This window comes from Euprymna scolopes, chromosome 37, assembly GCF_053919585.1.
Source record: "Euprymna scolopes isolate OS-2025 chromosome 37, ASM5391958v1, whole genome shotgun sequence".
NCBI classification, from domain to species: domain Eukaryota; kingdom Metazoa; phylum Mollusca; class Cephalopoda; order Sepiida; family Sepiolidae; genus Euprymna; species Euprymna scolopes.
The window spans coordinates 5325712-5344438 of record NC_136518.1 but is presented as its reverse complement, the minus strand read 5'-3'; the positions used below and the strand labels follow the sequence as shown (position 1 = coordinate 5344438).

The 18727-nt window shown below is 33.3% G+C and overlaps 1 protein-coding gene across 10 annotated transcripts in view; it reads left to right on the top strand.

The window, feature by feature from the left end:
- The window catches only part of LOC145261045 (uncharacterized), a 221798-nt gene that overhangs the window by 176873 nt on the left and 26198 nt on the right, over positions 1–18727 (top strand). For 6 of the 10 annotated variants that reach the window (XM_080119197.1, XM_080119196.1, XM_080119199.1 and 3 more), the window contains 2 exons: positions 2189–2239; positions 16517–16659. In XM_080119197.1, coding sequence (XP_079975323.1) covers positions 2189–2239; positions 16517–16659 — 194 coding nt within the window. The remainder of the gene's footprint in view (positions 1–2188; positions 2240–16516; positions 16660–18727) is intronic. The other 4 variants (XM_080119202.1, XM_080119200.1, XM_080119198.1 and 1 more) reach the window with 1 other exon arrangement.

The following is an 18727-nucleotide window of genomic DNA, read 5'->3' as shown; positions in this document are numbered from 1 at the left end:
AGTGGGGGAAATCATATATAGTGGTTGTAGCTTGTTGAGTGTTTTTTGTGAAAGTTTAGCAAGGGAGAACCATAGATTGGAGTTCAGTCGAGCACTTGCCATGAAAATAACAATGGAGCAGAGAGTAGCTCGCAACGTTTCTTCTGTGGGGAAAGAGGTTGCAGGGGAGAAAAAAAGGGCATCCACTATTATGTTTTGAAGCTGGTTTCAAACTCTATCAAGGCTGGATAAATGAAGCTAAATATTTTCTGAAAACTGAAAATATTCAGCAAATTTTCACTAATTGTCTTCGAAAACTGTTTCCATTAATAATTCAAATTCCTATCTCATCGTTTTGTAATTTCGGGATATGCTCATTACTGTGACATGACAATTAAGTAGATACGATTGGTTTTACTTGAAATTGAATATTTTGATGTTTGAATTTCACTACGATAACAAAGTACCAAATTTATTTTCTTTTAAATGTTCAACCAAGTTAACTTTTCACTTTCAATTTCCAAATGGTTTACAACTTTTTAAAACTCTAATCTCTCTTTAAAAGGGCACAACATTTGAATGCAAATTCTTAATGTTTTTCCAAAAAATAAAACAATATTGTGAAACACAACTGCTTGTTATATTAAAATCAAATCATTGAATTAAAAAAACAAACAAAAAACAAACAAATAAGTTAATTAAAAAATGTCCTTTTTGAAAACCAATATGCAAATTAGTTAATCTTGTGACTAACATGATAAGCACTATAAAGATAAAACGCATGGTAGATCATAAAATGTAATGCTATTAAGACGGGATGAATGAAAAAGACAGTTTAAAAAGGAAGACTGAGTTTTTTTTGGGTTTTTTGTATCCATGGTAAAAAGAAGGAAGGGAAAACATTCAATGGAAGTTTAAAAAAAAAAAAAAATTAACTAAATAAGGGTGGTAGAGTCAGAAAAATAATGGGGGACCGATTAATATGACTAGCGTTTGTATTCATTGTATAATGATAGATTCATTTTAGTCCCCCCCCCTCACCCCCCCCCCCCCCCCCCGATAGTTAGATTTTATTTTAGTCGTTTCTCTGTTGGAATTCATTTCCCTATACAAAAAAATAATTAAAACCCTCGACTCGGCTTTGAAAAGTGGAGGCGAAACCAGGTCGGCTGACTCTACCCTCTTAATCTTTTTTTTTTTTTTTCTTTTTTTTTTTTTTTAACCTCCATTAAATGTTTTCCCTCCGTCCTTTCTTTTTATCATGGATACAAAAAAAAAAAAATTCCGCCTTCCTTTTTTAACAACTATAATGTAAAAGACAGTATATAAAAAAGATGGTACGTCATTTGTGTAAGGTTGAATTAATTTGAAATTGAGCATTTTGACATTACCGTTAACATGAGAAAAAGGTTCAACTTTCATATTCATCCAGAAGAGTGCAACCATTTATTCTTCAAACGAAAACGTCATTGAAATATTTATTGGATAATCATAATTTAACGATGGATATTATGTCTTCTGTGTAAGCTTTTTTTTTTTTCCTCTCAGCTTCTAAGCAATCTGTCTAGAAATGTGTTTTTTTTCTCCGTTAGCTAAGATATGGCTTTGGTCCTGTGCAGTTCTAAGAGGTCCCTCCTCCCCCAGGCTTTACCATCTCCTTTTGAAGGAGCTTATTGCTAATCACCAGAGATGCCTCTACTGGGGAATGCCAATTTGATTGCCTAGGCATTTTTTGTAGGCCAGAGTGTTCTTCCTCTCGGGTGGTGGCTCATAGTCTCACTTTCTGACACTTATCACATCTCTCTGCTGTGGAAGGGAGATAAATTACATGTCTATTGTGTAAAATTGAGCAGACTTGAACTAGTGCAAGAAATAGTCCAACTTTTGCGTTTATTTGAGCTTACATTTTAAAGACGGAAACGAAAGTTTTATTGCATGTATTTGCATTTCAATTAGATTGGAGTATCCACATCCAAACATGAGCTAGTTTTAAAAAATAATGCAGCAAAAATAAAAAAATAAAAAAATAAAAAAATCTCCTGTAGTGATCATAAGGAATGCTCCTGCCTCCTCTTTTTTTTTTTTGTTTTTTTTTTCCTTCTCCCTTGTGTGTTGTTTGTATTTGCATGTGGCACCTCACCATTTTTTTTTTTTTTTTTGTTAATTGCTACTAGCATCATTACCCTAACACTGGCCGTTCACTGCTTAGTTTACAGGAGATGTGGGCCCGCATCCTACCCCCAGAGCACGCTGACATTGGGTGAGGTTCTTATTCCTGTTGACGACAGTTTTTCGTCAATTGTACTATTCCATGCCATAAAACACGTGTACACAAATGCTGACCATCGTATGCAACGAGAGAGAGAGAGAGAGAGAGAGAGAGAGAGACAGTTCTGTTCTCGGATTCTTGCAGACCACACGGTCCATATTCATCCCCCCCCCCAAAAAAATTCCATTGTACCTTCTTGCAAGCCAGATATCAACAGAATTGCGGTTTGACAGCAAACTTAGAAAATATTGGAGAGCGAGAGATACCTTTTCATTTTTCCATGTTTTTTTTATATTTCCGAGTTTTTGAGATGCGGATCAATAATTTCTATTCATTCAAACTACTATTCTCGTGTTGATTGTTATTTTTCACAACGTTTTGGCTGATATAACCTCCAATCTTCAAGTGCTTCTTTCAAATTTTGGAAGCTGTGACTACCCGTCTTTCCCCAAATGTTACCCTGCTAATAAAATTCACAATCCATTTTTTCAATCAAACCATATTTGGTACGAATAAACTTCTGCTATGCTGACTTGCCCACCAAGTTTTAGTCATAAATGTCCAACAATCTTTTTAGTGCCGTTCGATGGCAGGTGGGTACACTTTAGTGATCGTCTCATTAGTGTGTGTGTGATCCTAAACGGGTTTCACACTTGTCAAACTGCAGATTCTCATGTCCGACTATTAAGGTTTCCAAGTTGGGAAAGATACATCTGAAGAAGGTCAGCAGTTAATTCAGCCGAAATGTGAATATACCAACCAAGATAGTGAGCTGAGTAATCAAAATATTGTTTCGTTCCCCTTTTGTTTTCGTCCTGTAAAGAAAGATTAAAGGCGCAACTACTTGTGCGGTTGCTCCTTGATTGTTCCCCGACTGGATCATCTGGTTTCTGCTCTAGATCTCGCTCACCATTCTCTCTCTCTCTCTCTCAAAATATTATTTATGTTGTTTCTACAAATTTATCTTTATGTAAATGTTGGTGGGTATGGTGTTTGGAAAAAAAAAAAAAAAAATCGGGTTCCTTTTTTGTAAATTGTCACTGAAGGTTTATCAGCGGAGTGATGTGAGACGAAACGTACAAATATCTTAAGAATACGACAAATACATACACAATGGGATTTTTTACAGCAGATCTATGTACGACTAGCTATACCTACCCCGCATAGCCTGGATTCATTAATGCCATTATAATTAAGATTTTTAAATTACGAGCGTCGTTACAAAAGTAATACATCCTGTTTTTCAACTAAAAAACAAAAAAAAAGTTGATAAGCTACGAGGACGGACAGGAGTCATAACATTAAAGCAGGACACTTTTTTTTTTTTTTTTTCTTTTACATGGAGGTCACCACTTATCAAGGCACAAAAGCCACTCAGGGATAAGGGTTTTGTGCTCCAGAATTTATTTTTCTACATAGTCACCACCATTCTCAACCTGCTTTTGCCAACAGTGGGGTGGTGACTGCATGGGCGTCCAGAACGCATTTTGTCACTCGCATCTCTGTCACCACTCTGAAATCGACGAACCCATCTTCTAACTGTGCCGACATAAACTGCATCAATTTCATAAGCGTTCGGTAGGTGCTGGTGAATGTTGATTGATTCGATTTTTTTATGCATGGAAGCATTCAATAATGTATCTCTGCTTCTGACACGCTCATGAGAGGGGATGCTTTCTTAGTCTCACACAGTCGACATCTGCAACAGAGAGATGAATCTTTCTGGTCATGAATGCACAAGTTTAGACATAACAATGCAATTTTAAATCCTCTCGGATTTAATAAAATCCGGAATGAAAAAAAAAAATAGAGGCATTATTTTATTTTATTTTATTTTTTTTTTTTTGGAACACCCCCTCAGGGCTCTATGGACAAACTTAACTTTAGTTGACCTTTGAAAACTAAATATTTTCGTTTACTAGCCAAATAGAAAAGTTACTAGCCAAACCCACATGATTTTTAGAATATGACATCTTCGTTCCGTGAGTATGTACATCGTCAACATTTTTCTGTGTTTTTTTAACAAGTATAATTGTAAATATACAAATTTTATGTTGATACATGAGACATTCTAATTTCTTCAGATATTTTTTAAACATCCTTCGTTAAAAAAAAAAACTTTTATTGTTTAAATAGTTTAACCATTTTTTTTTTTTCTTTTAAAATATCTTTTCAACCTTTTTTTTTTTTAATAAAAAAAAAAAAGGTTGAAAAGATATTTTTCGCTCAGTAGTGAGCTTTGAAAGAAATGCAATCACTGAAACATAAGCGTTTCATTATTTCTAGTTGCCACTTGGATAAAAAACCACTCGCAAATGCGACTGTTTCACTCGCAATATAGAGGCCTGCCCCTTGTAAAAATTAAAAGTGGAAGTCAAAGAGATAAGAGGGGTGTGGCTGGGGGGGGGGGGGCTAAAAATATGATGCAGGTAACAATGTTCTATATCTACCCCTCAAGCATTTTTAGCTCATTATTTAAAATTGTTTCACTTGCCAAAATAATTTTTTCACATGAAGAACGTTCTGAAAGGATTAAAAAAAGAAAAAATTGCTAGTCCAAATCAAATATCGATTTATTATACAAAAATATAAATATGGAGGTTTCCTGCATTGCTATAACCTTCCTATACTCCTCCATATTTATTTACAAGGAATGCTTCAAGCAAACTACTTCCGTCTTTATATATTTTATTTTTTTTATTATTTATAAAACAGTCATCTATGTACATGCATGTTTCGAGGTAACTACCTCTCTTCAGTGTAGCTTGACTGTGTCTAGGAATCGAACTCCAGACCATGTGTAAATCTAAGTTTATAAAAATAAACAGTAAAATCATCTAGGAGCTCATGGCGTAAGAAGAGTTAAACATGTCGGAAGATGATACACATGGTCTGGAGTTTGATTCTTAGATACAGTCAAGCTATACTGAAGATGCATATACGTAGATTACTGTTTTAAAAAAATTAGTATATACGTCCAAATAAATTATGGGTGATTTTCTAAGTAAAAATGAGCTTTGAGGCAAAGCCGCTATTTATAACCGTATTTATCTTTTTTTTTTTTTTAAATCAGCAAGAAATATATATATATATATAAGAGGGAATTAGACCTAGAGTCTAAAGAGCAGAGTTTATTTTGATGTATTAGTAAATATATTAATACTTTTAAAAGAAAACAGTGCCCATTGTACTTATATATATATATATATATATAAGCTCAATAGGTATAGGTATCCTAGAGCTATATAAATATGGAGTAAAACGATTTATAATTGTGAATTAAAGATCAGTGTTTGTTTGTTTTTCCTTTTGAAACTGATTTTTAATTCGCAATTATGAATCGTTTACGACTGCTAATATGAAACGTTTATATAATATTCCATTTGTTTATTCCTTAGTCCATACGTTACGCTTTGAAAAAAGACAAATGCAATTATTGAAGGCCAAACTGCTTCAAAAGAAGCCAGATTATTGAAATTTGACTGTAAAAAAGGTCAATCTGGCAACTTAGACAAGAATAGGAGCAAATAAAAAAAAAAAAAGTCTTCCAAAAGTTGCTGGACTGAAGGAGTAAATTAAAGATTATCTCTTACAATGTGGTTTTATTTGTATTGAACTATGTAGCACAATATTATTTTCTGGGTATTTATTAGTACTTAATTAATTACATTTGGGTTAATTTTTTTTTTATTTCAAATACAATGGATACTATTTTCAACAAAATTTTAATAAACTCCTATTTGCTGTGTTACTGGTTTTTCTGTGCAAAAAATTTTTTTTTGCGCAGAAAAATATCAACTGCATGAAAACATGGATGTATAATTTTGGTAGGTTTAATTTCGTACCTATTTTTTAAATAAAAAAAAAAAAAAAAAAAAATGTTGAAGAGCTATGAAGACGGGAGTGGTACCATTAAAACGAGCAAACTTTTGTGTCCCAGAATTTATTTTTCTACATAGTCACCAAAATTCTCAATCCACTTTTGCCGATCTCTTTTGATGCCGCGGTCATAAAAGTTTGTAGCGCATTTTCTTACTCGCATCTCTGTTGGCACTCTGAAATCAACGAACCTATCTCATAACCGTACTGACATAAATTACATTGGCTTTGTAAACGTTCAAGAAGCACAGGTGAATGTTGATTGGTTAGATATTTTTTTTCTGCGTGAAGGAATGCAATAACGCGTCTCTGCTTTTAGCGCGTGTTTATAACACGTTGCTTTCTTCTCCATACTGTCAATATCTGCAAGAGATGAAATTTTCAGTTCATAAATGCATAAGTGCAGTCATGATAACAATGCAATTTGCAGTCTCCTCTGATTGATTCAGGTAGAATAAAAAATAGGAAGCATTACTATTGCAACACTCCGCTGATAAATAATCATTTAAAGGTTTTCTCAACAATTTACAAAAAAAAAAAATGAATTTGCTTTTTATTGGTAATTTTAAAAATTATATCTTTGTTTCTTTTTTTTCTTTTTAAAATGTTAGAGATTTTCACATTTTTGCAAGTATATTTTTTATTTAAAAACAAAAAAATGTATCCTTAAAATGTTTTTTTTTTCTTTAAAGTGTTAGATTTTCACATTTTTGCAAGTTTTTTTTTTTTTTAAAAAAAACAAATATATCCTTAAATTTTTTTTTTTTTTTTTTTTTTTTTTTTTTTTTTTTTAAGTATTGAATTTTCACATTTTTGCAAGTTTATTTTTTTTTTTAAAAAACAAATATATCCTTTAAAAATTTTTTTTTTTTTTTTTGAAGTATTGGATTTTCACATTTTTGCAAGTTTATTTAAAAAAAAAACAAAAAAAAAAGCTTGTTTTTACTATTCACAATATTGTATTGTCCATGTAACTGATAAAAGGTTTTGCTTTTGTGTATTCTTGTGAAATTGGAAAATCTTTTTGTTTAGTTTTTCTGCAGTTGTGGTTAATGGTTTCAGCATCAATTATGCCCAGGATAGCATCTAGTTATTTTCATCAATTTTCTATTATTGTCAGACACAAAGTAAATCTTATTGTAGGTGAAACAAACTAATTGAGGTAAAACTTATATATATAAGTATGGAAATTAAAGTTTCCTTAAAGTAAAAGATAAATATGCAAGTAAAGTTTTACAAAAAAAAAAAAAATTTAAACTAATTCGCACTCTCTAAATGTGTCTTAGATTTATATTTAAGTAACAAACATTAAGAACAAAAGATTTTTTTTTTTGTTTGTGTGTGTGAAAGACAATTTTTTATCATTTATCGGCACTGTTTTACAATCGTTCACTGTGCAGAGGGAGACAACACTTTTTTACTAAAGATTCTTCAATTTTTTCATGGCATAATTTAGGACGCTCAATGCAGCAATATTTTTTTATTAATTTAAAAAAAAAAAAAGCTGCGACTTTTTATGTAACAAATTTGATAACATTAATAATACAAATAATTTGATAACATTAATAATACAAATAATTTGATAACATTAATAATACAAATAATTTGATAACATTAATAATACAAATAATTTGATAACATTAATAATACAAATAATTTGATAACATTAATAATACAAATAATTTGATAACATTAATAATACAAATAATTTGATAACATTAATAATACAAATAATTTGATAACATTAATAATACAAATAATTTGATAACATTAATAATACAAATAATTTGATAACATTAATAATACAAATAATTTGATAACATTAATAATACAAATAATTTGATAACATTAATAATACAAATAATTTGATAACATTAATAATACAAATAATTTGATAACATTAATAATACAAATAATTTGATAACACTAATAATACAAATAATTTGATAACATTAATAATACAAATAATTTGATAACATTAATAATACAAATAATTTGATAACACTAATAATACAAATAATTTGATAACACTAATAATACAAATAATTTGATAACATTAATAATACAAATAATTTGATAACATTAATAATACAAATAATTTGATAACACTAATAATACAAATAATTTGATAACACTAATAATACAAATAATTTGATAACATTAATAATACAAATAATTTGATAACATTAATAATACAAATAATTTGATAACATTAATAATACAAATAATTTGATAACATTAATAATACAAATAATTTGATAACATTAATAATACAAATAATTTGATAACATTAATAATACAAATAATTTGATAACATTAATAATACAAATAATTTGATAACATTAATAATACAAATAATTTGATAACATTAATAATACAAATAATTTGATAACATTAATAATACAAATAATTTGATAACATTAATAATACAAATAATTTGATAACATTAATAATACAAATAATTTGATAACACTAATAATACAAATAATTTGATAACACTAATAATACAAATAATTTGATAACACTAATAATACAAATAATTTGATAACACTAATAATACAAATAATTTGATAACATAATAAAAAAAAAGCAAAAAAATCTTGGTATTGAGCGTCCTAAATTATACAATGAAAAAAATGAACAAATCTCTTAGTAAAAGTGAGTTGTCTTCCTCTGCACAGTGAACGATTATAAAACCGTTCCCATTTATTACTGAGATTAAGCCTCCTCTCCTTTGCTGATGAATATAAATTTGCCGAGATGATTATCGGAATTATTTTTCTGAAGTTTTTCTTTTTGAGATGAGGATTACTTATTTGGATGATTACATTATATGAACCGCAATAATAACACTAAGACGTGAGAACGACGGATTATTGAAGCCAGACATAAGTACGTTAATTTTTATCATATGAGTTCTATTTACAAAACAAAAACACTAATCTGTGACCCAACAATACCCCGGCTTCTTTAATTTCATTTGCAAAAATTCATAAAAGGACATATCTGTGAAGGGCGAACCTGAACGACAATTACCCCAGCCCCCTCTAAAAACGGCTTTCAAAATAAACGCTCATCAACCTCCCCATGCTAAGAACGGCTTTCGGAATAAACACTCCAACCTCCCCATGTAAAAAAAAAAATCCCCTCCCCCTCCATGCTAAGAACGCCTTTCAGAATAAACACTCCCCAACCTCCCTATGTTAAGAACAACTTTTGTTTTTTTTGCAATTTTTTTTGATTGGACACTAATATGGGGGGTGGGTCATTCTTGTTCACATCACGTCCGGCCTGTGAAGAAATGCTGTATAAAAATGTCTCTTATATTCTATCTTTATAAATAATGTGCAGTAAAGAAGTTTATTATTTTGTCATCTAATATATATATATATATATATATATATATATATATATATATATATACACACACACACATATATATAAAATGCCTTAAAAATATATGGAAAAACCCTAGGGACCCCTTTCACCAACAAACTCATCAGTAGTTAATCATGAATTATGAAGAGATGCAAAAAAAAAAAAAAATAAATCCAATGAAATTTTCACGCAAGAGTAATACTCGGGGATATACAAATGGGGGGAAAAAAAAGCGAATAGGAGTTTGTATAAAATGTATATACAATAATATAAAATGTATATACAATTGAGATAAGGGGGGGATATGTAAATGATTAAAATACATCTCTGAGTAAGTCCAATGATTTAACAAATTCTTTCTGTCGACAGGAAAAAGGTTTGCATGAAAAAAATCGAGACTAACTCAAATCTTTTAATGCTATGAAATCGTATTTGCCTATATTTTAAGTAAAAAATAAAAATTACGATTGTGAATTGATTCTGTCTTTTGGTCATTGAATGTATCTTACTAGCATATGTGCTCTGAAGTCGAAAATGTATCTTTATTGAGCTTGTTATTTGTAACAATTTGAACTATATTTTAAGGAATGTCTTTCAAAAATATATTGTTATATAAATTCAAATCTGAACTGAGCCAATCAAGACTACTAATCTTGAACACAAGACTAAACTCAAAATACTTTGAGAAAGTGCCTAATAACAATAATAATCACGAAACGTCTACTAATAAATTCTTGACATTGTAACATTATCTATGTCTACCTTTAAACAGATGAACCAAAGTGATGGTATATTGTGATTTTATTCTAAGTTTCAAAGCAAAGCGAAGCTAACACGTTTCTAGAAAGCTAAAAATTGTATTAGCTTGGTGCAAAAATGTCGTTTTTTGATGTTAACTTCAAAAGATCATAACTCCTTTCATAATAAACTTTATTAACCAAAATAAGAACCATTAGAATCAGCACATTTTTGCTAATGAGAAACCAGTTTATTTATCTCATCAGAGTTCATTGAAGGCCAATTTGGTATCATCTCGGCTTTTGAAGCGTTTTTCACACAGGAAGTTTTCGAGATACTTGAAAAAGTGATAGTCAGTGGGCAAGAGATCCGGTGAATTTGGCGGATGAGGCAGTCTCAAAGACCAATTCATTCAGCTTCTGAAGTTGAGCAACGTGCGGGTGAGTGTTGTCATGGAAGATAATTGGTCCGTTCATATTGGGTACATACATTTGAGCTTCTGGTGCATTTTGTCAATTTGTCGGCAGTACTTCTCTGCTGTAATTTTTTTGGCCGGATTCAAGAAGCTGTGATGGATGAGACCAGCTTCAGACCACCAGTCAGTCACCATTACCTTTTTTGTGCAATTTCGGCTTCGGGAAGTGTTGTGGAGCTTCTCCGTAATCCAACCACTGCACGGAACTCGCTGGTTGTTGTAGAAGATCCACTTGTTATCATGGCGAAAGACTGTCTAGTCCAATAGCAACTTCTCGTGTGGTTTTTGTGAGGATAGGCTTCAATTAAGGCTTTCAAATGTCCGTTATCAACTGCAGTCGATCGGCCGCAATTGTCTTCATCTTTGAGGCTGGCGTCACCATTGTGAAATTTCTTGAACCATCCTTGTGTCACACGTTAGTGGTTCCTGGGTCAAACACATTGGTATCACGAGCTGTCTTGGCAGCTTTTCGGCCTAGTTTGAGCTGGAACAAGAAAATTGTGTGCTGATTTGAATTTTGTCCATGCTGTCAAAAAGCCTGCAAAAAAATGATTGAAGAGATTGAGAACGGTAACGAATAAAACTATTTGATAGTGAAAAAATGTGCTTTAAAATAATATATAACATGGATATAAATATCAATGAATGAATTCAAACATCTATCTATATAAAAGGCAAAATTGCCGCGTGCGTTTTTGTATGTCCAGCTAAGGCTTTTTTCGCAGGGGTTCTCGGTGGGGTGGGGGAGGGTTACTATGTCTCAGAACTTTTTATATACTCCCTAGATTATAATATCTACGATTTGCAAAGGGACGTCATCTCTAGATTTATTTTGATCGACTTTTAGAAAATTCACGCTATTCTTTCCTCTCGTGTGTTTGTTGGTCTTTTTCGTATAAAAGTGAAACTAATCGAAAACAAAGGCAGCTCCCTGGCCTTTCGTGCCGTGATGTCCAGAAAGCAATTAGCTTTGATCAATGTCGGGGAAATCCCTCATATCAGACAATTGCTATTCATTTGGACACTCCCTTCTTGTGGGGAGTTGATTTTCCCCAACATCGTGGAGCGAAACAAAATGAAACAGCGGAAAGCTGAATTGGCCCCCAAACAACGTTCTTTTCTGCAAGTCAACTTTTTGATTTGGCATTGCTAAATTTGAACGCTTTTCACTTCCTATGGCTTTGTTGTAGCGTTGTGGTAAAAGTTCATGTTTTCTTTCGCTTTCTTTTCCACCTTTGGGTTCGCCACGGGTTCAAAACACTTTTTTCTTTTTTTTTTTCTTTTACACCTACAAACACCCGGGCAACGCCGGGTACCCCCCCCCCCCCCCGCTAGTCATATATGAGAGTAACACAGGTGAGAAAATGTTTTTGCACCAACCTAATAATTAAACGTAAGAATCAAACTTTGTACAAAATTTTTATGATTCATGTTCGAATGTTCGCATAAGGAAATTCATTAATCTACTAAAAACGTTGTTCAATTATGCGAAAATTAAAGTTGATACAAGATTCTGTCCAAAAGGCTGAGAATAAACACTAAAAAATACTTGTTTAATGAAAATATTCTTTTATGTAAAGATTTCAGAAAGTTTTTACTGTTGCTGCAGATTCATAAATGGGGAAATCGATATGTTTATACACCCAGTGAGTGGGGGCAGGAGTATCAAGTATTTTTCTAGCTATCATTATCAGTCTGTTTTGAATTTTTTTTTTTTTTTTTTTTTTTTTGGAAGAATTAATATATTTTTCTTTTTTTACCATTCTTCTCCATTTCCAATGTTTCAGCCGATGTAACTACCGACCTTCTCCAGTAGATTAGATAAGTTTAACGTTATGCAGTGGTGTTGGTAGCTTTTTAATTTATTGAGTCCTCGGAGCCATGGATTTGATTTTAATTGGTTTTCTGAGAGGATTTTATTTATACTGCTTCCCTTCCTCAAAGAATTTCTCACATTATCTTATACCTGACTCCGGATTCTTTTTTTTTTTTTTTCTTTTTTTTTTTTTTTTTGCTTCTAAGAAAACATTGAAATACTTAAACTGTTTAGTTACAAAGAAAAACATGTGGGTTACTCAGGTTAACTGTTTTTACAGTTAGAGATGGGGTGAGGGTTTGGACATATATATATATATATATATACATGCATGCAAATCTATTTTCTATTGATATATAGAAGGCACTATGTCTATGTATGTGTCTGAGTTCGTTTCCTATGGACTCTGAAATAGCTAGACTGATTTAAAAAAAAAATTCACACAAATCTGCTTCATGTGTCTGGTTGTGTTCTTAGATAGATTTTGAATCGGAATGCCTCCTATAAGTATCAATAATTGCAAAAATAAATCCAATTAAAGAAGGAACAGTCTAATTTTGACCTTGATATTGGATTTGAATTTAAGCCATTATATAAAAATTCCATAAAATCGACAGTGTTTTCTACAGTGCAATGTAGACTACAATATATTGTGGATTGTCATTGACATTGAAGTTTTTTCCCAGTGCACCATGGTGGGTCCCTGATTAGAGCAAGCAATCAATTTGAGTGAAAAATGGTTGATTTCATTGATTTTGATGATAAAAGTATTAGAAGTGCGGATCTATTAAAATGTTTTTGATTAATAATGAGGGTATGGCCCCAATGATTTCCATCCATCCATAGCCCTTGAGCCTCGGGGGGGGGGGGGCATAGACCATCTACAACTTTTTGTTTTTGTAGTGAGGAGTTCTTTTTATAGGGTGAGGGTGCTGGCCCCATGCCCAACCTTCTCAGAAGGTACATACAGCGCCTCACCTTCCCAAATGGTCACTCATCTGATACTGGCCAGGCTCAACGTTGCTTAATTTTGGTGATTTGGCGAGAACCAGTGTGTCAACGTGATTGTGCCATACATCGTCAATGATTTGGACAATCTTATATATAATTATGGTTAGGACAACCAACCAATGAGAACTTTCCAACCTCAATATAAAAATATTGAATTTTGTTGATCCTTATTTAATCCCAGACAATACCAGGTCTCCTTTCTAGTTTCCTATAAAAATAAAAACAAAGCTATCAAGTATGTGTATGCAGTGTTGTCATATATGGAAGTGAAACCTGGTCAGTGAGGGTTGGGGACATGTGTTGCATGGAGAGAAATGATATGAAAATGATATGATAGATGTTTAGTGTGCATCTTAAAAACAGACCAAGTTCTGATGACCTCAGAGGAAGGTATGCAGATTTAGATGACCTACTTGGTATGGTCACATTAAAAGAATGCATGGTAGATCTTGGGTTTGTAGAATAGTTGGAGTAGCAGGTTCAGTTCAGAGGAAAGCCAAGACAAACATGGGAGGAAGGGATAAAAATGGACTTGAGAGATAAATGAAAAACCTTACCAAAAATACTAGGCCCTCGTTTGCACTAATTACCTTTATGGCTGCAAAACTTGGCTTATGCAGGCAAGTGACCTACACAGACTGGAGGTACTTGAGCTACACCGCATCTTCCATGTTTGCTGGTAACAGTTTATCCCCAGCAGTACAATTTGCAAATTTGCACTTGCTGCAAGATCCACTCCCCCAAAAATCTCTCCTGGCCAGACACCCTCATTTGTTTGGTCATCCCTTTCGACGGTGCACAAGTGACTTCATCCAAGAAGTCATTGATCGAGCACCACCACCTAACTGGAAGAAGCGTCGTGGTGGCAAACACAAAACCTGACTCAGGATAGTGAAGCAGGGAGCTGAACTGATTCTGGGCCCTCACCTTTATGGCATCGGTTGCTGGAAGAGCAAATGGTTTGTGCTCATAACGAAAACAACCTTGGATCGCTGTGCCTGGTCAGCCAGTAGTCACAACGTGGTAAACTTGTTAGAAAGAACTAACCTTACTGACACAGGGTGAATGCCGTAGCCATGACAATGATGACCAAAGATTAGTTTTGGAGCCAGTTATTTTAAGCCGTTTAACACATGCCTGCCTGTGAGATGGATATTAAATCGAATATGATAATTTAATCGATCAGCAGGACCCCCTTCACCTTTTAAGATTTTAATGTACTCCTTTAGCATTAATAAGCCATTTCATCCAATCAAATTGCCTGTTATCATCGAATGAACAGAAACATTTCATCCAATCAAATTGCCTGTTATCATCGAATGAACAGAAACATTTCATCCAATCAAATTGCCTGTTATCATCTAATGAACAGAAACATTTCATCCAATCAAATTGCCTGTTATCATCTAATGAACAGAAACATTTCATCCAATCAAATTGCCTGTTATCATCTAATGAACAGAAACATTTCATCCAATCAAATTGCCTGTTATCATCGAATGAACAGAAACATTTCATCCAATCAAATTGCCTGTTATCATCTAATGAACAGAAACATTTCATCCAATCAAATTGCCTGTTATCATCTAATGAACAGAAACATTTCATCCAATCAAATTGCCTGTTATCATCTAATGAACAGAAACATTTCATCCAATCAAATTGCCTGTTATCATCTAATGAACAGAAACATTTCATCCAATCAAATTGCCTGTTATCATCTAATGAACAGAAACATTTCATCCAATCAAATTGCCTGTTATCATCTAATGAACAGAAACATTTCATCCAATCAAATTGCCTGTTATCATCTAATGAACAGAAACATTTCATCCAATCAAATTGCCTGTTATCATCTAATGAACAGAAACATTTCATCCAATCAAATTGCCTGTTATCATCGAATGAACAGAAACATTTCATCCAATCAAATTGCCTGTTATCATCTAATGAACAGAAACATTTCATCCAATCAAATTGCCTGTTATCATCTAATGAACAGAAACAGCTTCTCTCTCTCTCATAAACACCCAAGTAGTTGGCTCATTGGATAGTAACATGTAGTTATGAAAGTGGTCTTAGTGGTGATGAAGCAGCCAAAGTTTTTGCGCCTTTCTTTGTGGCATAAATAATGGAACAAAATCGCCAGCTTGATGATGTCTTATTCGTTTACACGTTACATCAGCTTCTTGTCATCCACACATAGGATGGACCCACAAGGACGCAACTTTGAAAAAAGGTGTCTGAACACAGCTAACTTACGGGCCAAAGTGGGGGAGTTTTCTCTTTCTCCCCACTTTTCACTCAGGACTTCTACCCATGATCCAACTTCCTGCACACATAACTCTAGTTCTGCTCTTTACTTTTAATGAATTTTCTGATTTTTTCCTTGCTCTAACCTTTGATGAGAAATTACATTTTTAACATTTTTTTTTCTTGTTTTTATATATATAGATTTCAGTTCAAAATTCTGTATGGGTTTCTGAAATTCAAAAAAGATGTACCTGACAAATTTTTTGAGATTACATCGGTTGAAACATTGTGAATATAATAACTAGGGTTATGACAAGAGAATAACCTTATTGTTTTGTCTCTAGTATATATCCGACACAGATACAGTTAATCAATTAAGAACTACATTACTCTATATAAAAACATGTCAGATATTAACTGATATACACTAGAGAGTCAAAATAATGAAAAGAATATGCTGTTGTCATAGCCCTAATAATAAAGGCAAGAATAATAGTCCAAGCAAAACAAATTCTCAATCCTCATCTCAAAAAATTCCGAAATGGCTAATTATGAATAATAAATTCAATTTTTAGTTCTTCAATTTTTAGTTCTTCAAATATCTTTTCTTCTGATGTTTTTAAATGCTTTCTCGTAATCTTCATCACGAGGAATGGAGAAGTGCTGTCGCTTGAACCGCACAAAGTGGCATGTTTTTGTTTTCTTGTTCGTCTTTCAGGTTCCTCCTTAATGAAAAGCATCGAAGCTGGCGACAAACAAGCTGCAGATAACAAGAGTCAAATTACTGCATCTGATGATGATGCCAGTCCGAAGACGTCTGATCTCGACGCGGAAGAGAAGGATGAAGATGGCAAGAATGAAGTAAGTTTTTCTCTTTCTCTTCCCTTTTTTTGCCTCCTCACCAAATGTCAGAAAATGCACAGGAATATATTGTTAATCGCGATTATTTTTCATTAAGATCTGGGGAGGTGCTTATGGTAAAGTAGCTATCGATGGGAACTAACAATCTAGGTGCGCCAAGTTCAAATCCAGCCAGTTCCATAACAGTACTTTTACAATGGAGAGTAGTAACCTTTGTGTAATCTCTCTTGTGAATACATGATTCTTGAAAGAGCCGAGGAAACAAATTCCAATGACAGGGCAAATGATTCGGTGAATATGCAACATTAAGCCAAACCAGATCCAGAACAGTTGGTCAAATATTCTAGTTGAGAAATTGGCCATCTCAAAATTTGATGTCCAAATAAGGACAAACAGTTTTCTCTAAATATGTTGAAAAAAAAAAACGAGGGATATATTAGCACTTGCAAATGTGAAGGGATCTCTTCCCAAGGGACCCCTTTTCACGTAAGCGTCAATCTTCGGTCATGGAATCAAAGTGCCGCTATCCTGGTCGCAAGTTACCAAAGTGTGGCCTCTGACCTTGTCTGAGTCATTATTCTGATCAACAATGATCAGATGTGACCTTTTTCCATACAGTAGAACCCGTTTATTGCACTGGTCAGTCTTTCATTCGCGGCCAGTGCCTGTTAAGTTCACTCATGTCAGGTTTGATATGCTGTCATCTCGCTGGTTGGTCGCCCGCTAAGGAAAAAGAAACAGTAATTCACAATTTGCCTTCTGGTAGGAAAGAAAACAAACTCAGCTTCTTCTACTGATTAATTTTTCAAACAAAAAGATATATATATATATATATATATATATATATAATGTATGTACAATGCTCTTACAATTCACAAATATTGAGTTCATATAAGTTGACAATTAGTCTTTGGGCCTTCCCTCGTTCTTTCTTTTTTGGTAGTGCAGTATCAGTAATACTGGGCATCATAGAGGGGGTGGTAAGCAATTACGCTCAACTGAATCACTGACTGACTTTTCAGCTCAGCACATGATTATATAGTGCAAAGCAGGGTAACGTGGGGTGTTTCCCCTAACCAATCAACCACAACAGTGTCACTTTTGCCATGTCTAAATTGGCCCCTTTTAGAATTCCCACGTAATCGCACCTTCGGGGTCACACTTGTGATCCCAAAGGTCAGATGACTGTCCTCGAGGTGTAAACATTCATTCTCCAATATATGAATTTGCATTATTTGCACCGGTTCACCGCATAGATTTTTGCTTAGCCTTTAAAGTGATATTGTTGTTGACGGAGAAAACAAAGATGAATAAAGCAATTATTTATTATTTTGTGATTTTCTCTCAGCAAGGATTTTTGCTGTCACCCGGATGCACCATAGTTAATAAAGAGTTATGTTTGGCTGTTTTTTTATAGTGAATTTTAAGTTTTCGCTCCCTCCCTTGGGGAGCCCAACTGCCCTTCGGGTTTGTCATGTCACATTCAGACCTAAGACTGAACAGCAAAAACAAAGCTAGATGCCCTAAGAAGACCTGGAAAGAAGCCATCAAGCAAGACTGTAAACGGTGGGAAAATAGGCATGGTCAATCTCCATAATTTTGGTATGTTGAAAGACGCAAGGAGTATACCTGCATTTAAGATGGTCCCGCAAAAACAAAACCGGGTGCCCGAAGAAGACCTAGAAAGAAGTCATCAGGCAAGAATGTAAACAGTAGAATTGACACTGGCAATCCCCACAAACACAATCACTGGAAACTTGGCATTAGGACAGCCAGAACAGCATTGGAACGTTTTGATGAAAGGAACCAGGATACTGAGTGTAAATATTCAGTGTTTTCAGATTTTTTTTTTGTTTTTTTACTAATAACCATTTATCAAGGCTCAAGGGGCTCTCTAGGATAAGAGTTAATGAATTTGACAGGAAGTGAAACTTTGAAGACAGGAAAAGATGATTTGGGAACAATATAATGGAAGACTACGAATTGAAAGAGAAAAGAACTGAAGGAAGAGACCTCCCTCCCATCTACAAAGTTAATTGAAACAAGCCAAAAGCTATATGGTCCGCCG